The sequence below is a fragment of the Bactrocera latifrons genome, unplaced genomic scaffold (assembly GCF_001853355.1).
Source record: "Bactrocera latifrons isolate USDA-ARS-PBARC rearing strain unplaced genomic scaffold, ASM185335v1 scaffold_31, whole genome shotgun sequence".
Classification (NCBI taxonomy): Eukaryota; Metazoa; Arthropoda; class Insecta; order Diptera; family Tephritidae; genus Bactrocera; species Bactrocera latifrons.
In genome coordinates this window covers 972,137-984,673 of record NW_017536741.1, presented here as the reverse complement: position 1 = coordinate 984,673, position 12,537 = coordinate 972,137, and the positions used below count along the sequence as shown (strand labels likewise).

At 44.0% G+C, this 12,537-nt stretch overlaps 1 protein-coding gene across 4 annotated transcripts in view; it reads right to left on the bottom strand.

Moving 5' to 3' along the window:
• The window catches only part of LOC108970751 (mucin-19), a 243,067-nt gene that overhangs the window by 7,275 nt on the left and 223,255 nt on the right, over positions 1 to 12,537 (bottom strand). For 3 of the 4 annotated variants that reach the window (XM_018936306.1, XM_018936305.1, XM_018936307.1), the window contains exons 4-7: positions 7,573 to 7,948; positions 5,846 to 6,622; positions 3,730 to 5,605; positions 3,069 to 3,463 (exon numbers count right to left, since the gene is read on the bottom strand). In XM_018936306.1, the coding sequence (XP_018791851.1) occupies positions 3,069 to 3,463; positions 3,730 to 5,605; positions 5,846 to 6,622; positions 7,573 to 7,948 (3,424 nt within the window). The remainder of the gene's footprint in view (positions 1 to 3,068; positions 3,464 to 3,729; positions 5,606 to 5,845; positions 6,623 to 7,572; positions 7,949 to 12,537) is intronic. The other variant, XM_018936308.1, reaches the window with a different exon arrangement.

Genomic DNA, 12,537 nt, shown 5'->3' with positions numbered 1-12,537 from the left:
GGATCAATAATTGGATACTTTTTGCAGCTTTTTGCCAATTAAAGGTGAATATTTCAGCATATTACAGTACTACAAGCAGATGTTTACCCCACATACGGACACATATGTATGCAGGTACATATGTATGTATGTATATGGAAAAACGCAAATACGAGTTAGTGCAAAACACAAATGGCTCGAATGCTATTGTGAATACAAGGGAAGGAATAATAAAATGGAAAATAAGCAGAAATGTATTATAGATATCAGCGATTGCCGGCAAAAGTAAAGGGAAACTTGAGATTTGCTTTAATGGCTGGTAAGAATGACAATGGGAAGTTCTGGTACTAGTCGTAGAACTGGTCAACTGAAAAGTCTCCTGCCTTACATTGTAAAATTATTCCCTGAGCATCCCAAAATGCCGATGGCATAAGCTTGCGAGCCGTCTGTTCCGATTTTCTATGCCTTAGAGCGAATTCTTCGTGTGCAGTGTACTCGGATGACTGTCGCTTGGACTCCGGAGTGAAATGATGGAGTCAGGTTTCATTCATTGTCACATAGCCAAGCAAAAACTCGGGTTTATAACGCTTAAAGATCGCCAAACACTGCTCGGAATCAATAATTCAAGAGTGAACCCGCGCGGGTCCCACTTTACACAGAGCTTTCTCATACCCAAATATTCAGTCACAATCTATCCAATACGTTTCTTTGATATCTTAAGAGAGCTCTTTCGAACAACTTCACCTTATTGTGCATCCAATATTATTTTGGAGACTTTTTTGCTATTTTGGTCGGTAACAATCTCTTTAGAGCATCCGCTGCTTTCACCGTCTACAGAACTTATCTAACAACCTCTTAACTTATCCTTAATGGTTGATTTTTGTGGGAAAGTGTTCGGAAAATTGTCATAAAACCAAGTTCTGCTTCAACTGTATTTTTAAGTGTCAGGCCGAGGACTTTTTAATTGATTATTAGTTGTTGTTTTTTATTTGCATAATTATTTGTTGGTATTTCAGAAATTTTGAAAATTTTCAGGAAATTTTGAAATAAATTTTGACTAAATTTACTGATGAAATAATTTATTTTGTCAACAAAAATCGCTTAAATTCTAAGAAAGCAGTCCAAATTGCGCCAAGAGAGTCAACACTCCTTAAGTTTACCGAAAAATTATTTATCGCCCAACTGCAGCGCATATTCCGCAGTGGCGGCGGCGGTGGCACAGGCAACAAAAGCCATGTATTCTATGCCATTCTATGCGCGACCAGCAACGTTCGGAACTGTACTTAAATGTGCGCATAATTCATGCAACACGCGCCACGCCGCAACAACAATTACAGCAACAACAAACCAATAACAATAACTTGCGGCACACAATGTTTGCCTTAATTACTCCTAATTGACGCTTGCAAAACTCGAGTACGGTATGGTAAGACACCTCCCGCCCCCTAGCGGCTTCTTCAGCGCCTAGGATGCGTCTCTAAGATGTGGCAGCCAGCTTCCTTTGCGCAGCACTCGCTTGGCATTCAAGTGGAATGAGTTTGTTTTTGCATTTAATGACACATTTCACTTGCAAACTAAGTGTAATAATAGCGACAACAACAACAGCAGCAACAAAGTGTTGCAGCATCAAAATATTGTAGCAACTAGTTAGTTGAATTGTTGTTGTTGCCGCGGCAGCAGCTCCAATTTCCCACTACTAAAGGGTTGTTGTTGCTTTTATTGTAACAACCATTGTTGCTGCTAATGTTGCCATAATACCTAGCGAATGCCACGTCAGCCGCTGACAAGTACCGCCGAGTGTTGCATGCAACACGGCAATATGCAATAAGCTGCGCTGGCATAAACAAGCAAACAGTTAGTAGTTGTTTAATTACTGCGCGGCCCAGCAACAACAACAACGGTGTAATATTGTGGAGCGGGGCGCGTTGTGCCGTGCAGCAAGGCTTTAGCACATCTCCTCGGAGACAATATGGTGCTTTGCATAATGCTCGCACTTTTGTATTAATAAATAAATCAAAATGCACTCATCGACTTACAAGCAACTTACGCAAGCCATCCTTGCCGCTGAAGGCAAAATCGCGCAGTAATTACAACAAAAATCCGCCTAGCGGTCTTGTGGCAGCTCTTACAGCGGCACAGTGCATATAAATGAGGAAACACTGCGCATTACAACAATAGTAAAGATGTATTTGTGTATCAGTTACATGACATGAATTTTAAATATTACAGCAGTTTAAAGAAAGGATCAAGATCTCCTTGAAAACTCCTGCTATATTTGCAAGTAGCCCTTCTTCAAACCACCCACCGATAATTGTCGGTCTCTTGAACAATTAATCATAAGAAAAGAGAATCGTTAACTAGAATAACCTTCACAAATAAAAGAGTTTCTATACAAGAAAAAAACTTCGTTCCGTAAATTTGTATGGCAGCTATATGCTATAGTGCCCCGATATGAACAATTTCTTCGGAGGTTGTACTGTGGCTCCGGATAGTAAACCATTTTAAATTTCATGGCGATATCTTGTAAAATAAAAAAGTTTCCCATACAAGGACTTGAAACCGATAGTTCAGTTTGTAGGACAGCTGTACTCTATAGTAGTCCGATATCGGCGATTCCGACCTATAAGCAGTTTCTTGGAGAGAAAAGCAGGTATGCAAAATTTCAGATCGATATCTCAAAAACTGAGGAACTAGTTTGCGTGCGTGTATATATGCTGACGGACAGAAGGACATGGCTAAATCGACTGAGCTCATCAAACTGACTATTGACATCTACACTTTATAAGGTCTACGACGTGTGCTTCTGAGTATTACAAACTTCGTGGTAAATTTACTATACTGTGTTAAGAGTATAATTAGGGTATTAGTGGCCAACACTAAGCTCTATGACTTCATAATAGAAATATATCTCATGAAAAATGTCTATATGGATACCCTAGCCTAAACTAAAAACTTCTAAGACATATTATGAAAATGTACCAAGAGCCATTTAACCGTCACTTAACGGAAATGATCCAAGGTTTCCTAATGTGTTTAATTACGGGTCTTAAATTAGTGAAAGTAATTGAAAGAAAGCGATCTTTACTCACTCGGTGAATCCATTAGAAGATCGTGCGCACCGCTCGAACCGTCCGTGCCATTAGGAGAGAGCTGAGAAGTCGGTTCTCCAAGGCCACTGCCACTAATACGATCCCGTTCACGTTCGCGTTCTCTTTCACGGTCTCGCTCTCTTTCTCTATCTCGCTCGCGTTCGCGGTCGCGTTCACGTTGCATTGACGAACTGGTTGTCGGGCTGAGTTTCATCGAGTGCATGCCATGGTGCGGGTGATGCACCAGATGCGACGCGGATGAGGTATTTATGCCAAGCGACGACGAACCGAGACCCGGCGAGGTGGGCGAGGCAGAGGATGCACGTATCGCGGTCGCTGATGGCGGACCCAGCGACTTTGTGATGGTCAATTCACCATTTGCCGAGGCGGAGAGTCTGCAATACAAGTGGAGGGGTATTAATTGGTACTTAAAATACATTCAAGTTGCTGCGCGGCTATGTTATGGCACCAAAGGCTTTGTGTGTGCGCCAATATCAATTTTGCGAGTTTTAATAAATCTCTTTCTCTGATACGCAACCATTAAAAGTTATTTGGTGGCCCCAAAGGCCCATATTAATTTTCCTCTTCTCTGTAGTCTAATTAGCACACCACAACCGTGCTTTGTTATGCTCAGCGAAATTTCGTACCCCTATGAACTTACCTATTAATGCTGTTGAGCATGCTGGTCGCTGAAGATTGTCCACTGCCCATGCCAACCGCTGCCCCGCCGCCACTAATGCCAATACCCAGTGGAGATGCCCTCATTCCGCCGCCATTTCCTAGAAAATCACGCTCATGCGGTGAGCTCATATTGTGTGCATGTTGGCCGTGCTGTTGTTGTTGCTGCTGCTGCTGCTGTTGTTGATGTTGATGATGATGCAAGTGCGTGATGGCTGCTACCGCTGCGGATGATGACGGTGACGGTGAGTGGGTGCGGAACAATTGACCAGCAGTGCCGCGCAAGGGAGATGAATAGCCTCTTTCGTTGGAAGTCGTCGATGTCGAAGACGACAATACGCCGCCGGCCGATGAGACGGAAGCCGAACTTGTTGTGACGCCTGACGACAGCGTATGCGGATGATGGTGTAGACTGTGGTGTGCCTGATGATGGCTTTGGTGATGTTGGTGTGAGTGATGCCCATGTTGGTGATGTTGATTGCCAGTTGCGGATACTGAGGCGGATGTTGCTGACGCTGATGCATTGATTGAGGCTGAGTTGGTATTGGAAGCGCACAACGAACTTGCCACGGAGGATGCGTTGCGACCGCTCACCGGCAATTGTGTTGAGTTGCATGTCGAGCCGAGTGTAGGTGAAGATGAACGTCTCAAATGCTCGCGCTCACGTTCCCTTTCACGTTTGTTGGAATGATGGCTGAGATTCATGCCACTGCACGCGATAGCGTTGGGCCCGTTGTTTAGCGAGCCACTGCCACATGTAGGACTGCGTTTGTGATGTGTTTCCGTGCGTTCAGCGCGTTCACGTTCCCGCTCTCGCTCCCTATCGCGTTCACGGTCACGTTCTCTTTCCCGCTCTCGCTCCCTATCCCTATCACGGTCCCGCAACGTCATCGTACACGTCGACGTGGACGAGTTTGGACGTGGCGATGGTGTCGAGCTCGTCTGGTGACCACTTCCCAACACATTGCTGCGATGATGAAAGTGATGATGGTGTGCACTAAGTCCAGGCGGTGGAGATGCGCTCACATCCGGTGGCATATGCATCGATGTAACCGAAGAGCTTGTGTTAGCCGACTTTCCAATTTCCCGGTTTGGTGAGGCGAGCTCATCCACTGTGTGTCGCAGTGAGTGGTGATGTGCGCCGCTATGGTGTGTATGTGTGTGCAATGCGTGATGATGATGACGCGGAGAGGTTTCTTGCTTAATGTGTAATTGCTGTTGAAGATGAAAAGCGGCTGCTGCTGCCGCTGCCGCCGCGGCGGCTTTTGTACTTGACGACGCACTGCTGTTGACCGTGCGTTCAGCTCCGCCGCCGATGCTGTGCGGCGGGGGTGAACTCGGTGGAGAATGTGCACTTTCACTGTTACGCGCTGCTGCCGCGGCTGCTGCGGCAGCTAAATGCAAATCACCCGACAGCGTGTGCGAATGTGTGGCTAGGTGATGATGCGGCGGTGGTGGCAGATGGGCAAGGTGCGGTGGTGGCGCCGCCGATTGTTGGTCACTGCGTTGTTGCTGCGCATGATGCATGGCATGATGTGAGGCTTGCGACGAGGCGTGCAGGTGATGATTAGCGGCGGCCGCGGCAAACAATTCCGGATGCAAGGCGGCTAACAGCTGTTGCACGCTGCTCGAGAACAGGTTGGGTTTGAGTAAATTCGTCTGGGTTTGCGCGAGCTGAGGCAGCGTTGAAGCGTGTTGCAAGGCAGCGAGCGCTGGTGGCAAAGGAGGTGGCAAGAGTGCTTGTTGTTGCTGCTGTTGCTGCTGGAATGATGCAAAGGCGCCGAAGTTTTGCAAGAATTGCTCATTGGTGTTGATCTGCGGACTCACTGGTATGGTCAGAATGGTCTGTACGGCTATACCTGCGAAAAGAGGGAAACATCATCAAAGGACGAAAGAGTAAAGTCTCGTTTAAAGAAATTCATCAAATTAGTTGTCATCCAGCAATTTGACAAGCTATTTGGAATGTCTCGAAAGTGAATTCATACGACAGTACATTTAAAGAATTAGGCTCCAAATCCGATCATTTTGCTTAAGCAGTCTTTCATCGGTTTCGCCTTATTATCAACCAACAATTATAAATACATATTTACGCTACTTACCCTGCGCCGTTGGAATGAGCAGCTGCGCCCCTTGCACGCCCTGCACCAGTTGCCCGGATGCGAGTATCAGTTGCGGCATTTGGGCGCTTGTCGCCGGTGTCGGCAGCGCGGGCGGCGGTGAGGCGGTGGCCGCTGCCCCAGCTGCTGCTGCAGCTGCCGCGGCCGCTGCCGCTGAATTCAACACATTTGCCAAAGTGTTCTGAGCCATCGTCTGTGCCTGCACCGAGTTCGAGTTGGGCGATGTGCCGTCACCGTTGTCCTGGCCACTACCACAGACGCCAGCATGTGACATGACTTTATTATTATTATTATTGTTAGAAGCCGCGGCGGCGGCTGCAGCTGCAGCCAATACATTCGAGGCGGATAGCGCCGTGGGGGAGCAGGGTGCGCTGTGTGGACCAGTGGCGCCAATTGGTGGCAGACAAGCACTAATGCCAGCGCTGCCACCGGCACCGGCGCCCACAGTCAGATTGAGTGGTGAGTTGAGCGCTGCCGCCGCTGCAGCTGAGGCGCTGATACCAGCCGCTAATCCCTGAAGACTTGCTAATGCTGCTGCTGTGGCCGGTGTGACACTTGGTGCCACGCTCACCGGTGTGGATGAGCCGCCAGGTGGCGTATGTAAGTGTGGAAGTTGTGTGTGGTGGTGGTGGTGATGCTGGTGTATGCCATTGCCGCCGCTGGAATGTTGCAGGTGATGGTGTTGCTGCTGTTGTTGTTGCTGCTGCTGCTGGAGCGTGGCTAAATTTTGTAATTTTTGTAAATTTATCATGTCTTGCACTGCAGTGTGTACGGTTACGGTTACGGTGGGTGCATGGTTGTTATTGTTGTTGATGATGTTGTATGTGGTGGCCGGTGTGTGCAGTTTTGAAGCGTAGCGGTGTGGATTTGTGTAGTAAGGGCGGTAAAAATGAGACAAGTTGCAAGTTATTAGTAAAATTTTGGGGATCGGGCTTTGATGAGTTAAATGCTGTGTTCGGTGTTGTCTGCTGGAGGTACTTAATGACCCGTCTGTGTGCGCTTGCTACGGTCGCCGCGTGTGTGGCTTGTAAGTTATCTGTGTGAATGTTGATTTGTGTGAGTGTGGTGCTAGTAAATGTCAGTGTGCGCTGATGCCTCTTGATTTGCTCGATTAGTTGGACATTTGTGAGGATTCCCTGAACGCTTGACGCATAGACGAGGTAAATTGAACAACAAAGGGCTCAAATTCAACGAAACCCGTGAAATTTAAGCATTTAAGTTATCCATAGGAGGCGTGAGTACAGACCAATGCTTCTCTAAGTATATTAAAATAACCTATTTATTGGTTAGTCGAAAAAGTCTCTTCGTATTTTGTGCCAATACTTGTGTATATGTATATTGATATGTAAAAAAACAGTTATAGTTTTGTAGGCTCTAAATTTAGTTGCGAGGGGTATTGCCCGCTAGATGGAAGCGTGGAAAACGGTTGAAGAATGTTCTGGATCTTTTTGTCTTTACTATTCTCAAATGTACCACTGGAAACCTTTTGTTAAGTTTAAAATTAGGAAAATAAAATTTCGAGTAAAAACTAAGACTTTGTGAAACTAGTGTAAAGCCATCTTTGGACGTAAGAAAGTAGCTTTCTTTTACCGAAAACCGAAGTCTATACTCTTTAGAAAATATTCCGTCTTCCTGTTATTGAATATTTGTGATGTTTTTTGTGGTATTTTTTTTAATTTTCTTAGAATTGGATTTCGATATGTACTCACTAGTTCCGTTCAGATGCGCCTGCGCTGCCGCTGCTGCCACCGCCAAAGCCGAAGCGGACGCCTTCGCCTGCTGCTCTTGTTCCTCCGCGTCGGACAGGGGATTGAGATGATCGCGCGCATCGCAATCCTCACCCACATCGGTGTCGATTTGCATTGGTTGCGGCGAAGTGGGCGGTGACAGCTCGTGTGAATCATGCGAATGCCTCGAATGTGCGTCATTGTGATTGGCCAGTGAGGCCGCCTTGGCTAAGCTTTGATAAAATTCCAGCTCTTTGACGTGATCCTTCTCGTAAGAGTTCTGATTGTGCAGCTCATGCAGACTGTGATTGCTAAGCGGTGAGTTGAGCTTGTGGCTGGTGATATCCTTTTCATAGTCCTGGAAGAGGAAAGACAGAAAGTTCATTAGTTAATCACGTCTTTCAAGAAAGCTTTATGATTTTTAATTTCTATGTATTGTTGTTGGTCATAACCGGCCCATTTGAATGTTTCAGTAATTTTATAAGAATTTCACATACACTGAATTAGTGTTGCTTACAACTCAAAATATTTCAACTCAAATCACTGCACTTTATTCGTTTTTGCTCATTTCAAAAATATCGCGCATACGCACTGTAGTGCCTTTATTTCAATGTAAGTGCTCCAGTCATGAAAAAACCCACACATGACTCCTTATTCCCCCCGCAAAACGGTCTTTGAATGGAGTACAAATGTATATGTGTGCGTGTGAGTGTGTGTGTGGCGGCATTCAAAACTTAACAGTCAGTTTTCAACTGCCACATGTAGCAAGTAGCATTTCGCATTAAGTGACTTTATTAAATTATATTTGTATTATGTAATTACACAATATGTTTGCTGACACGCTGATGAGGCTGGCAAATGCCCAACGCGTACACCGAGCATATGCATATTCGTGTGGCGCGCAGTGGCGGATGTTTTGCTGCTGCTGCCAGTCTAATTGCGAATTTTCATAATTCCCTTAAAACTGTCTCTTATACACATCTAGATGTGTATAAGAGACAGACGCGTACACCGAGCATATGCATATTCGTGTGGCGCGCAGTGGCGGATGTTTTGCTGCTGCTGCCAGTCTAATTGCGAATTTTCATAATTCCCTTAAAAAGCGCGCGGCGCAGCGGGCGCACACATGCAACTGCACAGCTGGCTAATGTTAGGCTATGCGTCGAACAAGTTGTACATTTGACAAACAGCGCCGATATCAGGCGTAATAACAGTCATTTAATGTAATCTACCGTTGGCCAGTTGGCAGTTGTGCTTGTGTTGGTGTGTGTGTTCGTGCTGGCGTGTTACTAACTTAAATGAAATTCCATGCGCTTGTCTTATTTAAAGCGTTTCGCACGTTTGCATATATCATGTTGCTGTTTATGTTCTTGTTTTTGTTATTATGTTAATTTATTGTAATGCAACTGACACTAATTCATGCAGAACGTGCAATGTTTGATTGCGGCTTTTAATGCCAAGCTCATTTGAATACTAGAAGAGGATGTAAATTAATCATGTGTGAAATAATTTCAATGTTGGACGAATGCGTCCATATAAATGTGCATGCAACACACTTTTGACTGTGTGCTGAAGCAAGGGGGTGACAATGTTTGTGGCGTAAAAAGAGACACACGGTTGGGAAACTAAAAAAATCGCTTTGCTCGTTGAACATAGGGAGCGAATTGACTAGCCAGCGCAAGTCGAAGCGCTGGACATTTCCTTGTAGTAGTACTTAATAGAAAGTCTCTTTGAATTAAATATAGTAAGTAATATCAATATTTTATTTTCTACTTAAAGTGCCGACTTCAAGCATCCGCTTCTTTAGTTTAAGTCTTACAAGTAAGGTGGAAGGTGGAACGTTGAAAGCAGTTGGTGGATAGAATTTAAAAATTGAAAAGTTATGTACTCTATACCTCATTCTGAAGGCCAAAGTTTGGGAGTCATGAGTCTTCAGAGAGTCACAACATAACCTAAACTTATGTCACCTAAACTTAGGTTTTCTTGTGGCTCCTCACTTAGAGACACTTCGATTGCTGAAAAGTAAATATTTCTCTTCTCATAATAATGAAATCTTATCAAGTTAACCTAGGAGAGTACGTGTTTTGCCTCGTTGATAGGTATCCCCGCAATACTTATGTAAATATATTGGTAGTCGAAAAAGTCTTTTCCTATTTTGTCAATTCGTAAATATCCAGTGCTACAATTCAGTAACTTAAGAACGGCTGGCTACAAAAAGAAGCACGATGTTTGGGTACCACAGGAATTGTGTGTGAAAAGTATAATAGACCGAATTAACATCTGCGTTTCTTTGTTGAAACTGAAATGAAATCGAAACAATTCTGAAGCGAGTGTTATCAAGAGATGAAAAGTAGATCAAATACGACTATAATGTGCGAAAAAGATCATGGGCCAAGCTGAGTGTTGGTGGAATTGAAAAGGAATCATCCACTATGAGCTGCTACAGCCAGGTCGAAGTATTAAATCTACATTATACTGTCAACAGCTGATGAGATGGAAGCAAGCAATCGAAAAAAAACAGCCAGAACTGATCCACGAAAGGGCTTCATCTTCCTGGGAGAGATTGGCTGGGAAGTTTTGATGCATACACCACATAGCCCTGACTTCGCACCATCGGACTACCATTTGTTTCGGTCAACGCAGAACTTCCTTAATGGAGTAAAGTTGATTTCAAGAGAAGCCTGTGAAAATTACTTGTCGCAGGTTTTCGCTGAGAAACTAGAAAAGTTTTTCTCTGATGGAATAATGTTTCTAGCGGAAAAATGGCAAAAAGTGGTGTACCAAAATGGTACATATTTGACTCATTTAAGTTAATTATAAAAGTATAATAAAAATATGTTAAAATTTGTTTAGAAATACGAAAATAATTTTTCGACAAACCAATATATTTTCATTTGCATCTACTCACATTTACATATTAAATACAAGCGACCAATATTTTTGGATTTAATCGAACCTTTAATAGTAAAAATGTTTTTGTTCTTAAACCCTCCGCAGCAGAGCTGCTCAAGGCGGCAATATTAGTAGCGCCATTAACGGTTGTAGCGTCGGCAAGACGGTGTTTAATGCAATTATGTTAATTTCCTATGCAAATAGCCTGTCGCGCATTTAATTGCAAGCGCTGGCAAAATTTCCCACCCAACGAAAGCAGCGCCGACACCTTAGCGCTAGAGCAGGACCTTCGTGCGCGCCGCTTGCCATGCAGACGGACACCTAAACCAAATATCATTAAGCAAGCGCTCACCGACCTTTTTACCTTTTTTATTATTTTTTTCTATTCTCCTTTCGTTTTTCAGCATGTTTTTGTTTGGTAGCTGCGCCGGCCAGAGCAACTGTCACTGCGCCCATGTCCGCCACTCTCGCGGCGCTTGGGGTAATAGTGGCCGGTATTAATTGCCAATAATTACTATTGGTTTTGCCAAACGTGCTGCCCTCTACTTTTCTACAATTTATAGGGATTTTTTCCACCGTAATTTCCATCTTTGTGCGCAACTTGCTTTCGCTTCGTTTGCCTTGATGCGACTCACCTTTTTATATATATTTTTTATGCTTGTCATCCTTGCGGATTTTCGAGTTTTTCTCAACTTGTTCAGAATATTTCTGTTTGTTTTTATTCCTAATTTGCAGCATTAGCATTAAGTAGGGTATCAGTGGCAACGCTGCAATTAACAGCAGTTGGAAGCCTTGGTGAAGGTCTGGTCTGGCAATCGGACGACACCGTTGTGGTCAATCAAGGTCGGCAGGGTAGAAATAGAGAGATAAAAAGAAAGTTGTCATCCGAGCTTTGCCTTGCAACCATACTCGCCGCATAATTAAAGGACAGTCGAGCTGGTTTGTTATGACAAGTGGCAACGTTCTCGAAGTGGAAAAATTGTGGGTTGCATTAAAGGAATGTGAGTACTTGCGACCATGTATTGCTAATTGTGGCGGTATGCGTTTGCAAGGCTCTGTCGGTTAACACAATTATTGTGTGTAAATAAAATAGAAAAATAATTGAATTTTATTTGCTTTGGAGCTGTTGAGATCTTACAGTTACTGAAATGTGTGGGTTTCATGAGAATATCTATGAAAATTTTAATAAATTCTTGATATTTATCACCAAGTAAGCAGTTAAATGTTATCTGCTAAGCACACATTTTTTTTTAAAGCTCGGTCGAAACTGCTTGGCTCGATGCACTGTCATGGCTAGAGGGTGCCCTTATGTGTAAGAAATTTTTTGTAGAAAGCTTTTTCGACATCAAAAAGGCTTTCAGCATAGTACCGTAGGAGGTGATAGTTAAGGCCGTCAAGTCGATTTGTTTATAGTCCTTTTTGGGACAGGGGGTAGTACAAAGAGATCCCGAAAGTTCAATGGGGGCACCCGCAGTGTAGAGTACTTTCCCCACTACTTTGAATTTTGGTGGTTTAAGAACTCTAGAAACTAAGTTGTCGGGTGAAAGGCTACGCTGACGAAGTTGGTCTTATGTTTAAAGAAAAATACTCTATCCGAAAGGTAGCTCAACGAGGTATACAACCGCGCGAATAGCAGCGGCCTAATCGTTTACTCAAGTAAAAGTGAAATGGTTTTTATTTATAAGGAAGTAGAAGATCCCAAACGTAGGAAGAGGCCCTACGAGGCTTTCCGTTTTCATCTTGTTATTGAGTTGAAATATCTAAGGCTCAGCGTTGATAAGAAGCTTTCTTGGAGGTGAAATATTGCGGAGAGAGTTAGGAAGCATCGGTTGCCTTATAAGAATATTCTCTGGTGTATTTGTCTGGTAGAGGTCGCTTGAAAGGGCTAATTTTGCTAAAAACCTTGAGCGTGTCCAAGAAGCGTAGCATCTAAAACCATTTAAAGCACAGCACCCATGGATATTGGCGGCAGGTGTATGGCTGCAAAGTGTGCTTTAAAGGCTAGGAAATCTGTATATATGAAGGGATACTCTTTCTTCAACTGCGTCTATGAAA